This window comes from Nanorana parkeri, unplaced genomic scaffold (assembly GCF_000935625.1).
Source record: "Nanorana parkeri isolate BGI_ZX_2015 unplaced genomic scaffold, ASM93562v1 scaffold1154, whole genome shotgun sequence".
In the NCBI taxonomy this organism is placed as follows: Eukaryota; Metazoa; Chordata; class Amphibia; order Anura; family Dicroglossidae; genus Nanorana; species Nanorana parkeri.
Genome location: NW_017307422.1, coordinates 236,715 through 249,740, shown reverse-complemented (window position 1 = coordinate 249,740; position 13,026 = coordinate 236,715). Strand labels below are relative to the sequence as shown.

The 13,026-nt window shown below is 37.7% G+C and overlaps 1 protein-coding gene across 1 annotated transcript in view; it reads right to left on the bottom strand.

The window, feature by feature from the left end:
• CPAMD8 (C3 and PZP like, alpha-2-macroglobulin domain containing 8) overlaps window positions 1-13,026 on the bottom strand; it is a 104,605-nt gene that overhangs the window by 42,188 nt on the left and 49,391 nt on the right. The window contains exons 19-25 of the mRNA XM_018568215.1: window positions 11,042-11,203; window positions 9,521-9,663; window positions 8,803-8,865; window positions 7,644-7,875; window positions 5,571-5,724; window positions 3,407-3,549; window positions 303-354 (exon numbers count right to left, since the gene is read on the bottom strand). Coding sequence (XP_018423717.1) covers window positions 303-354; window positions 3,407-3,549; window positions 5,571-5,724; window positions 7,644-7,875; window positions 8,803-8,865; window positions 9,521-9,663; window positions 11,042-11,203 — 949 coding nt within the window. The remainder of the gene's footprint in view (window positions 1-302; window positions 355-3,406; window positions 3,550-5,570; window positions 5,725-7,643; window positions 7,876-8,802; window positions 8,866-9,520; window positions 9,664-11,041; window positions 11,204-13,026) is intronic.

Here is a 13,026-nt window from a genome sequence, read left to right as displayed (position 1 = left end):
ACTACTGTTATGTTGTAAAACAGACAGAAAGATTAAAAATAAGCCAATTATTTACAGGGATAACACCTTAGTGTGTCAACCTTGCTTTAAAAAAACAGCAGCATTATTTCTGTATTTGTTATTATACATAAAAACGAAAATACAGTAATACAATCTAGGATTACTTGTTGGTTTTCCCATTTACTGAGTACGCAAACATGCAGAAACACAAAAACACGTTAACAAAATATGGTTTTAAATATTAGCAACTTTATCAAATAAATGAATGTTTTGGAAATGTTAATTTTATTTAGTTCACTTACCATTCGGGCACAAAAATACGCTGTATGTGTATTCTCGGGCTAAGCCCTCTGGCTGTAACAAAGCACAGAAATATTTCTAGTTAATATATGATTAATATATGATTTAATTTGATTGAAGGCTGGATAATTTTAAAGGAGTTGAGGCTGAATGAATGTGTAGAGGCACAATCATGAGCAGTGCATACTAGCTGTAGTACATTTGACCGATCAGCACCAAAAACATATATTAAACATACGTTTTACTATGTTTTTGATCACGTAGTTTTATATTGGAATAGCCATTCCAGTTTTTACAAGACTAAGAATTAACAGAAATAAAAAGAAATAGGAAATAGAAATAGGTAGTACACTACATTAAATCACACAGAGCAATGAATACATCAGTATCTGTTTTCACTAATCTGTCAAGTGCACCAGTGTAATGAACAAAAAAGTCAAATAAAGAAACGAAAAACAAATAGTATTATAACCTCCAAAGTGCAACAGTCCTAAGATCATCAAGTAGCCTTGTTCATAAAAAAATAGAGCAGTTGTACATGAGTGCAATAGGTGAGGTAAGTATATACAATATAAATTCAACAATAAATGGTCATGGGAGTCTTTGCAACAAAATAAAGGCAATTATAAAAAGATAAGGAAAATGCACTCTCTTGGGGTCAGTTACAGAGGAAGCTTTAGACTCTGTTCACACCTAGGCGTATCGAATATGCGCGCTTGTCGCGTGTTTCGTGATGCGCTTTTTTACCGCGATTCGCGGTAACAAAAACGCGCGAAAAACGCGCGTTTCTGAGGGCCACTTGGCCAATGGAAACGCGAGACAAAAACGCAGCAAAGAAGCTCATGTACCTTTTCAGGCGTAGGCCGTTTTGTAGCGCGTTCAGACGGGCTGAAATATGGCAAGGTGTGAACCATACCCATAGAAAACAATGGGATTTTAATGTTTGAGCGTTTTGTAGAGCGTTCATAGAGCGTTGAACGCGCTACAAAACGTACAGGTGTGAACCAGGCCTTAGGGGTATGCCTTTGGGCATGAAAACATTGAACTGGTGCCAATGATGGTGATGACACCTATTGCTCCCAATTTTTTGGTTTCAATGATTTTTTTGAATTTTCCAAGGATACAAATTATTTTAGTATATAATATATAACGTGGAATATAAACAAAAAATAATGTGTAACAACGTGCCATAAACAATAGTAGAATTTGCATAGAAAAAATTGAAAAATGGATAAGAACCAAGTCATCGTAGACAATATTCATTTAAGAATCACAAACCAAAGAAATACAAGAGAAGAGAAAAAACAAGAAGGACAGAGGATAAAACCAAAACAAACAAGGGTAAAGAGAAGAAAAGCAAGACAGAAATCAAAATTCATGGCGCTAGGATCTGCAGGTCCCTATCAGGTGGGGAGTGCGGGCCCTAGACATACGACAGACTATCTGGAGATAGGGCATAATTAATTCAGGGTTGCCCGATCTTATTAAACCGCTTGATAATATATCTATAAGTATGCTGGATAATTTCTCATTACGAAAAAAGAAATCCATTCTCCGTTTAATATCATCAAATGGCACAAACTGTTTCTTCCACACATAGTTAATGGTTTGTTTAGCTGCTAGCAATCCATCTTGGTGTCTAGTAAAGAGTGGGGACTTGAGGTGTAAAAGGGCCAACCAGGAGTCCTTAGGTAGTGTTACAGAAAAAAAGCTTTTACCCTGGTTCACCCTAGTCCAAAATCTGGTAAGCATGGGGCATGTCCACCAGATATGAAGGATTTCCCCCTTAGAGGTACAGCCTCGAAAACAGTAGGTTGAATTTGCAGGGTGGAGGTGAGAAAATCTGGAGGGAACCAGATACCATCTTGTGAGGGACTTAAACGCAGTCTCCAACGAGGTTATATTAATCGTACAGGTAGCCATTGAGGTCCAAAAAAAGACTCACTAGGGGAACTATTTGTGCTGCTTGGTAATAATTATAAAATTAGAAAGGCCCAAACCCCCTTGGCATTTATGAATATAAATTGTAAACCTAGGGATTCTAGGACTTTTAGCCCCCCAGACAAAAGACATAACACAGTTTTGGAAGGAATTGATAGCGTAACATGGAATGTGCATCGGTAAAGTGAGGAAAAGTTAGGAACTTAGGAACTATAGTCATTTTAACGGTGTTAATTTTTCCCATCCAGGAGAGATTATGTCTTATCCAGGCAAAAGTTCCTTCAGTTGTTTAAATACAGGTATATAATTGGTCTTATATAAAGAACAGTAATCCTTAGAAATATTAATACCCAGGTACTGCATATGGGTGTCCTGCCATGCAAACATGAAAGTCTGGCGAAGATTTGTGACGGTGGAAGGCGGCAGGGTAATATTGAGGGCAGAGGATTTGCCTTCGTTGACTACCAGGTTTGAGACCCGGATAAATGATTGTAGAATGGAGAACAAGGGGTTGGGACAAAGAGAGCAAAAGGTCATCTGCAAAATTGCTCCCAAATTTTATTAAATGTGTTAGGGCGTCCACTATGTTGGTAAACTAATTTTTCCCTCCCTTTTGCAGGAAATAATTAACTGTATTTTTCTATTGAAGAAAAATGGGAGGGCTAGGGGAAGTCCATTTTTGTGGTATTAGTTTCTTAGCAATGAACAGTAATCTGGTTTTAGTGGGAATTAAAGGTTCTGGGAATAATTCCTCATGCTAAATACCTAAATGGGCAATCTTCAGATCCATTGCCAGATGTATGAAATATAAGGAATTCACTGAGTGAAAAATGGATTCCCAATATTTAGGAAGTTTAGTACATAATAAATTAGTGAATGTGCCCTCTTTCTAACATATGTTAATTGAACTGTGGAACCCCATGATACCCCATCTATAATCTATCCCTAAAACTGAAAAGTGCAGAATTTTTCCTTTTCATAAATGACTGTTTATTCACTTGCAATGTGTCTAATCTAATGTAAAGATGGAAAAACTTCTTGTAATGGAACAAACATCAAACATGCATTAATAAAATACAACTGAAATGTGCAAACCAATTTAAAGTTTCTGAATCATAAATAATACAGTATTGCTTTGCTTTATAAATTAGGAACTAGATCTCACCTCCACCATCAAACTCCTGCGTACAAAGTCACTCCCAACTGGAGATTTCCTCTCACTATGAACTTCTTCAATATATTTGCTGTTCTTCAGACTGTTACTTCCCTCTGAAAGGCAGTTCATCCCTCCGTATGCCAGACCTCTGGCTGGGAATAACAATCAATTGATTAAATCATATTATCACTTGCAATAAAAATCCTTCAAGTGTATTTTCACTTTTCCAGCCAAAATTGGGATAACGCCTTTTTTATATTTGTTACATGTTCCCATTCAAATCACATAAGCGAAAAAAATATTTAAAAAGTGCTTCTTGCAGTTTAAATTGCTTTTTACTTGCTAAAATTTCTACTTTTGTTTGTCCTTCTATGTAATGTTAATACGGGCTGTGAGGGGTTTGTGTCAACCCTGCCTGTACAGTGCTGGCTCATTTCATTATAATTTGTGAACACTGTCTGTCCTAACAAAGGGTTAAATAATTACAACCCCTGCTTCTGCATTGTATGTTAATAAGAGAAACACATTCCACACATTCCTGTTCTCAGTCTTTCTATAAGGATAGCTCACTGTGAAGGTGCTCAGAAAAATGTGGATTTGGCCATGTTGCCTGCTGCAACAAAACATCTAAAAAGTAAGAAATACTTTTTGAATATGTATTTTATGTATGCTGTGTGAATAGGAACACATAAACATATAGAGGGGTTTTCTCAAAAACGATTGCCACCTTTGCATTCTAGAGGAAAATTCAGTTTAGAGAAAAACTTTTTTTCCCCAGAAAAGAGCAAGTAAAAATGGAAGCAGCAATTTTTATCTTTCTAGGTTATGTAAATAAGAACTTGTAACAAATACTGTATAAAATATGTATCATAATGTAAATGTACTAAGGCCCCATGCATATGGAATTTTTTGCATCCTGGGACAGTTTAACCTAATTTTATGCCGCTAAATGCGCCTAAAGCATGTAAACGCAACTAAACCCCAAAACATCTACACACAGGAAAAAGTGATCTTGGAAGGATATAAGTTGTTTATACTTCCCAGAAAACTTCTCTTGTGTTTAACGAAGATGGCCCTAAGTCAAAATATCTCCCAACTTACTTTCATGTCACTTTAATAGAAATCTCCCATAATCCTTTACACTGGCATGTGTTTATCTGGGGATCCAACATAGATCTGCATGTAAACTAGTATTTACATCAGAACTAGGGATGTTCAGATACCAAGTCCCGTACTCGGTACAAGTACAGATACTTTTCCAGCGCCAAGACTATACTAGAGAAAACCTCAAAAGGTAGGAGGCAGCTGTAATTTGTGAGGGGTACATGGGGCTCCTGGGATTTGTACATCTCTGTTTTAATGCATTATTTTTTTTAAATAAATATACAGGTGAAACTCGAATAATTAGAATATCGTGCAAAAGTAATTGCAGTAAGTGCTGCAAAAGGGGCCCAAACCAAGTACTGAGTACATATGCATGCTTGTACTTTTCAGAGGTCCGATATTGTTCTATGTACAATCCTTGTTTTATTGATTGCATGTAATAATCTACTTTTTTGAGGTTGTGGATTTGGGGTTCTTGGGGTTTTCATGAGCTATAAGCCATAATCATCACAATTATGACAAATCACGGCTTGAACTATCTTGCTTTGCATGTAATGAGTCTATCTCATATATTAGTTTCACCTTTTAAGTTGCATTAGTGAAATAAATGAACTTTGCACAATATTCTAATTATTTGAGTTTCACCTGTATATAAGGGATGCACTGATACCATTTTTCCAACTACAAGAACTGATACTTGTCCAAGTACTCACAGATACAAATACTGATACATTTTTGTTTATTGTCATGTGACAGTTTTTCTAAAACAATACAGACTAATGATTTCAGGACAGTGGTGGAGCGCCAGAGCCAGGTACCAGCTGCAACCTCTGCAACCCTGGTAGTTCTCGTGAAAAGCCCAAGTATCGGCACTGGTATCTGAACTGGTATCTGGACATCCCTAATCAGAACAATTTATATTACTTTAGAAACATGCAGTGACTTATGTAAAATAAAATCCAAATACATATGTACTCCAAAACTGGAGCATATAACTGTATACTGGCAAATAGTTGTAAATAGGTCTGAATTTTCACATTTCTCAAAATATAGAAAAAAACATTCTCACCTGAAATATTTTCCTGTCCAAGTTCAGAAAATGAAAACACAGCTGATGTGGGCTTAGTCTCTCCTGGGGCTACACAAAGCTTACGGATCAGGTACTGTTTCCCAGGATATCCTACAAACTTCACACCTTTTGTGATCATGATCTTTATGTGTACCTGTAAAGCCATTTAAAAATCATTATTATCGCTCAATCTTCTACAATTAATACCCATATGGACCAAAGAATTTCTTATATTTCCACTATGGGCCTGTTTAATTTAAACAATAACTTTGGTCATTACTTAAGATAATAAAGTAATACATTTATTGCTTTTAATTTGGGACAAAAGTCTTTCTTTTGGTGATATTGTGTTGCAAAAATTAATTTATTTTCTATGCAATCTAAAGACAAAAAAAGACAAGAATAAAATTACTTTTTTCTACTTTGATCAGTGTTAATTAAAAAAAATAGTGTTATTATAGATAAAAATTATAAATCTTATTGTATAATTTCTGCTATTTACGTCACTAAAATTGTAATTCTGGTACAAAGCATTGCAAATGTATGTTCAAATGCAATAACATTTTTTTCCACATTTTTTAAGGCAGCACTGAAAAAAAAAACAACCAACAAAGGAATAAAAATGTAAAATGGAATCTGATTCAAATAATAGAAAAATAAATAAATTATAGCAAAGGGGAGGAAAGATTGAATTAAAAGCTGATTAGGGTTAACTAAGGGTTAATAAGGGGTTAATTTTTTTTTTTAAACACATTTTTTTTACAAAATTGGTCATTTGCTTTAATTGACATTATGTGTAAATCAAAAGCTACCTTTTGATCTGCATATGAATGAAACAAATGAATGTGAATTAAAGAGTAAATTATATGTAACAATTATGTAATTACATTCCATTTTTAAATTAAGCTTCTGAAAAATTTTCTGAACATTGTTCAGAAGTGGCTGTATCCACTGCTGTAATACAGAGTGAAATGATATCTGGGATGTGATAGCAGGAGAGGGAGCAGTCATGTGGGATGTACAGGCAGGTTATGGGGACCCTCCAGGCACAATATTTGAAGGAATTTTTCATTTTTACTCTTACCCTGTAAATCATGTAAAAATCACTGTTCCTTTAAAAAATATTTTTCTTGGTTTTTTTTGTTTTAAATTTCATTGATTCCTGTCATTCAGGGCACTACCCGGATCCCCATACACTTTTTATGGCCAATAAATTGCATATAAGGCTTCAAAATGGGGACCTTTAATTTTCTGAGTTCTACCCCCATAGACTTGCATTGAGTTCTAAGTTCGAGTTAGAACTTTTTCCATGTTCGAAAGTTCGAGTTAGAACCGAACACGGGGGTGTTCGGCTCATCACTAATGAGGAACAGAATGCCCTGTGTGTTTTTGAGATTGTACACTGTACGCTCCCAAGTTCACAATTGGTTAAGTCTCCTGCACGCTCCAAGTTCACAACTGGTTAATAGTCTCCTGTACGCTCCAAGTTCACAACTGGTTAATAGTCTCCTTGTTATTTGTGTATTACTCAGCTGTAGATCCTCAAATCATCTCTGAATTGGTGCCTACACTGTCCTTCATTCTGGAGGGTGACTACTTTTATTCCCCATACACTATACTTTCAAAACAAATTAGTAAACTAAATGTGAGATTATAGTCCATCACAGGAGTGAGCTTGGAACGCTGACTACTTTACAACACACACAGGTACCATGGGGAACAAAAGTAGCCACCTATTTTCTTTCTTGAAGACAATAGTTACAGTACAAACAGAGAGTGAATTTCCTCACAAACAACACACAAACAGCATTAAACACTTAACAGAGGATCTAAACTTTCCACACTCTATCCAAAGCCTAACAATAAAGGTTTTGGCTAGATGTACCCTTCAAACTCTTGCCACAATGTACCAGAAGTATAAGTGACTCACTGCTGCTTACAAGGTAAATACGAACAAAAAATTTGTTTAAATAGGCACAAACAGATATCTAAAGCACAAAACGTTGGTCAGAAGCTGACTAGTTGGCTACAAAGCCACAATAAGATGAAATGAGATCAGTAATATCTTCTTACCTCAACGGTGATGGGAAGATAATTGTAAACTGTGAGCGGTATTTTAACTTGCTCCCCTCGTATCACATGGTATGGCAATGTGAAATCAATAAAGAATGGTTTGAACGTTTTCAGATATGCTGGTCTGGCTACGCCAAGTCCTGTTTCTTCAGACATAGCAATGCCCTCTGTTACCCATGTAGTTATAGAGTCGGGGACCTCTACATGCAGTTCAGCCTCACCAGTAGTATCACTGAGAAGACAGAAATAGTTCATGCATTCATGTAAATCAAAATAGCTCTTAATGTGATATTTAGCCCCAATTTATTACTGAACTAATTAGCAGATATAGGTTCCTTCAACCACTAGCAGGGGTTTTACCACCAGCAAGTTGCATTCTCTGATCTCACCACTTTTCTCTCCCATCCTCAGGGAAGACAATATATGCCAGCTCAAACATGACATATGATAGTTGACATGGATAACTGTATATAAATACAGGTTCTGCAATCTGTACTGTCCAGATGTCAGATTACTTAGAAGTTTCAGGATGTTTAGTTCCTGCGCTGGCTACAACTGCAGAAACATCAATTAAGAAAATGTCATACTGACTCCATAACTGCCCACGCTACCTGATTTTTATAAATTGTTCCATTTTAAAATGGAATAAGCATTTACAATTTGACAATAAGCATACAGTTACAGGCTATACAGTAATTTACAAATCTCTGAAGCTGGCTATATACAGGCAGATAATAACCCACAAGTGGCATAAAGACATACTGAGCCTCAAACAGTATAGAGGGTCTTGAATCAAAAGACACCTAAAAAAAAATAAAAAAAAGTGGCACATGCACTGTCTACCACTTTCACACGTCTTCTCAATGACAATAGAGAAAGAACAGCTCCATCATATCTGATGAAAGATCAGCTCCATCACTTTTTTCCATGATTATTAGTTTTTGACACTGAGAGCCATTGACTCCCTATATGATCCGCATACACCATGAAATCAGGAGTGATAGTAGACTGTTTATGTTCATCATAAAACAATGTTGTGTGAGATGAGTTTAAATAGGTTTAAAAAATTCAACTTTTCAGTGTGTGTGTTCAGTTAGAAACGGTCATGCAAGTAGAACAAAAGGGACTGATAACCATTCGTTTCTTTGGTGTCTTTTACCTGACATTGAAGCAGTGCCAGACCAGGGTTTCAGGGAAGAAAGTCCTTTTTCTTCTCTCAAATCTGTATGAAACAAATACAAAAAATGTGTCACATTTTTATTTGCTGCTTCCCCTTTTACCCCTATAAGCCAGTTCTACCTTGTCGGACTATTGTTCTACGTTAGATAATCTTTTTTTAGTTGTTTAGATTGAGTCCTCAATACCAGATTTCTTATTCTTATACTTACTCTACTCCTTTTTTTTTCTATAAATTATCTTTGTCTGTTTTTCTTCTTATCACCGAAAAATTTCAAAACTTGAATGTTGCTCAAATATTATGCCCTTGTTTTACCCACCATTTCCTATATTATTCCACTGTATTTTTCTTTTTCTAAAATTAATTAAAACCTGTTTGTCTAAAAACAATTTTATTTGCTGCCTCGTACTACTGCTACTTTTGTTCCAAGCTCTACTCTGTTCTACTTTTCTAATAAAATAGGGGAGATAGAAACATAGAAAACAGCAAGTGCAGCATAGTAAAAATGCGTTATTTCAACCTGTCCCCAGGGCCACCAGACAGAAATTGTAGAAAGCGCTCATTCAGGATACATAGCCTTGGTCAATTTTACATTTAATATAAATCACTAGAGATACAATTGTAAGTTTGGAGCTTGCTTTTTGGTTGACTTTAGTTGCTGTAGTATTCCTTACTGACAAAACAATTTCTGTTAACTTACCTGGGTGTTACTCTGTTATGAGAAGTTGCCACCAGTGTTCCGGTGTGCGGTTGGAAGGCTGGAACTGCCTCATCTGTGTACATTCCATCGCTCTGTCTGTAATTTAGACTTACCACATCTGTCATCACAACCAACCCTGTCTCCTGGGATAGGAAAAGAAAAACAAATGTTTTAGCGTCATAGATCCCTACTCTTCCTCAAGCCATCTTGCAAATCTTATTGTTATTCTTAATCTTATTATTAAAGTAGCAAAAAACATGTGTGTGTGTATATATATGGGGATATTGTAAGCAGAACCCAGGCACCGATCAGTCATGTCATCAATGTCTTTTCCAAGAAAGACAAATCAGCAACCAGTTTCAAATGTGAACAAAAAATAGCAGTCACATCTGCATCAAATGTGTACCACTTGTTCACTCAGATGCTGTGAACTGTATTAGAGTGACACTAAACTTAGGAGTTAAATCTATAAAAGAGGATGCAAGTACCTTAACTACTAACAAAAATGTATCTTATTTGTGTATCACTCAGCTGTAAATCCTCAAATCATCTCTGAATTGGTGCGGACACTGTCCTTCCTTCTGGAGGGTGACTACTTTGGTTCTCCATGGTCCCTGTGTGTGTTATAAAGTAGCCACCCTACAAGCTGGCTCTATTTGAGTGATACACAAATAAGATAAATTTTTGTTAAAAATTAAGGTAGTTGAATGCATTTTTAAGATTTAACTCCCAAGCTCAGTGTCATTTAAGTAAGGCTTGTGGATCGGATTTTACAGCAGTGTATTCTTTTTCTTAAAGGACTGTTGTTGGGATGTTAGACACATTTTGCAATAGGAGGAAATGAGAACAAATGTCCAGAGATCATTTACAGTATGTGCTGTCATTTGAGGGCTGACACTGGGACAATAAGAACACTTCCTAAAGAAGAACTATGGAGAGAGTGAAATGTACTCATCCCATAGTTAGAGCGGACATGTGACACTGTAGCTGTCACACGCTGACTCTATTTGCTTAATTCATGATCTTCTGCCTGCAGAGTGTGGTGACTGTCAGTCACTGCTTCCCGCAGGTATTCCCCCCTTCCCTCTCCGTTCCACCAAGCACTGACTGGAGGACAGAAAGGGGAGGGGGCAGGCACAGCTGGCTCTAGAGAGGCAGAGCCAGCTGTCAATCAGGTAGCCAGGTGGATCCCGACAATAGCCCACTATATGCTGATATTTGGGTCACAGGAGGACATTAGTAAAAATCATAAAGCCGCTCAAGGCTGTTACCTCTTACATGCTTCATTTCCCATTGACAATGAAAAAATGAAACTTGAAAATATGACTGGCAAAGAATGTCAAGTCTGCCACTGCCTGGCAGCCACACATGTGTTCAGTGACTGTGAGTGTATTGTTTGCAGAGCACATACAGGAAGTTTCCCAGGCGTTACATACCTAATACATGAGTCTGCAAACTATCAGGGTCCTTTAAATGTCAGGCTCCACACAGCCATTTCTTACTTTTATTGGCCTCACTTACTGTGAAAGCAAATCTAGCATCTTTGGTAATGTCCCAATGCCATGGAAACACTGATGAACGTCTTTTCCTCTGCAAACCCAGTCCTGGCCACCAGAAATGTCCCTCATCCTTTCCAGTCCCAAATGCATCTGACACATCAAAAGTGGCTAGTTCCTGGAATATCTGCAAAAGCCAAGTGAAATAATGTTGTACTATTATTAAATGACAATCTCATATAGCCATTCGAGGTCCACTAACCTATAGCTGCCATTTTGACAGGTTTGGACAACAATATGGATGTGCATTGGGTAAAAACCATGAAAAATAAGCTTGAGGCTTAAACATGAAAGAGGAATTAGGCCAGCCAAGCTGAAAACTTTTGAATGATGCTGAAAATGATTGTAGTACATTGTTCACATAAGATACATTATACAATGGTTCACTCTCCATTGCATAAAAAAGGAATGGACATAAGGAAATGTTTTTACCACAGTCTTTTTACATCAATGTGTAGTGTGTTGCTGTGAAAATAATTTTGCATACTGCATTGCTGGCAAGCTGACCTGCAGCTGCCATTCAAATTAATTTAAATGTCTTTTTAAAACATAGCGACATGCTTGTTGACACATGCAAACTGGTGTACACAAGTTTTCCCAGACAATCCAGTAACCGAAATAACTTTTTTTTTTCTTATCCATTAGGGACACAGTGAGGCTTAACATTCAGGGGTTTTACGGTTTCCTACAGGAGGTTGATTGAACACTGCAACCAAAAATCTGTAGGCTGGTCCAGGATAACCCCATCCAGCATGCCTCAGTTTTTTGCTAGTGTCCTCAGAGGATGGATGTCTTTTCTTCAGCACTACCGTGAAAAAGACTAACCTGTTTTTGCTAGCACCTTTTTTCTACAACATTTTTTCTCTTCAATCTCCTCTACACTGCTACTATAGTTGGTTTCTTTGATTGCAACTATTCAGTGTGGCCATACGCAGTCTGGCTTTTGAAGTGGCACATCTGGTCCCTGCAGGACCAGAAAGTTGGAGCTTAGCCTTGTACTGAACTCCGGGTACTGGGTTCTGCATAGGGTGCTTTTCAGACCCAGAGATGCTAGCATTGCCTCAGTGCTTGTCCTGTCTCACTCTACTCAATCTGTGCATATGCCGGTCGGCCAGAGCACTGGGAGCTACCTCAATTACATAGTTCACTGCCCCCTTAAAAATAACATTTTTCATTAGTTTCCACGGTGGAAGGGGATGATGCTATGGAACTGAGCACTGACATTATCTGCTGGGTGGAATGTTGTGTATGTGCGCTTTCCCACCATAAAGCATTGAGGTGGCATCTCCATGCTGCTGCTCGTGTTTGCAAAGTGCCTGGTGGAACTTCAATATTTGATCTTTTTCTACTTTCTGCCTACAGCGACTTTGACCTCCAGCCATCCAACCCTCACCTGCTACTAGCTGCCTGGGTTTACTGAGTACTTGAGCCCCACATCTTACTGCTGCGTGGTTGCAACATGTCTCAACATGCTGCAACATGGCTCCAGGCTTGCTATAGTGTGCCTCCTGATGGTACCGATGTCTGCAGCCTGGAATCATGGTGCCCTATGCTACTAGAGCCTTGGTTCTCAACTGGTGGGTCGTGACCCGAAAGTGGGTCGTGACCATGTTTTCAGTGTCCATTGCCATCTCTGAGCCTGATGAGGGAGCCCCAAAGGCGCTTGAGATTTGAGTGACATCAATAAAATGGATTTGCACTGACTTGGAAACTGTTGTGCTGGTGTGCTGATGACATCCTTTCTCAAAGTTCTACACCATCCGCAGTTATTTCGAGCACCGATATCATTTTGGGATTTCCGGTAAGGAGTGCTACAGGATATATGGACACATGTTTTCAGTGGGTCACTGCAAGCCTTTCACTTTTCTAGGTGAGAGGCTCCTCTGCCTCACCCTAGCAAAGCACTGTAATTTCTCGTGCCAAGCAGCCATTCAAAATATGCTGTCCAGC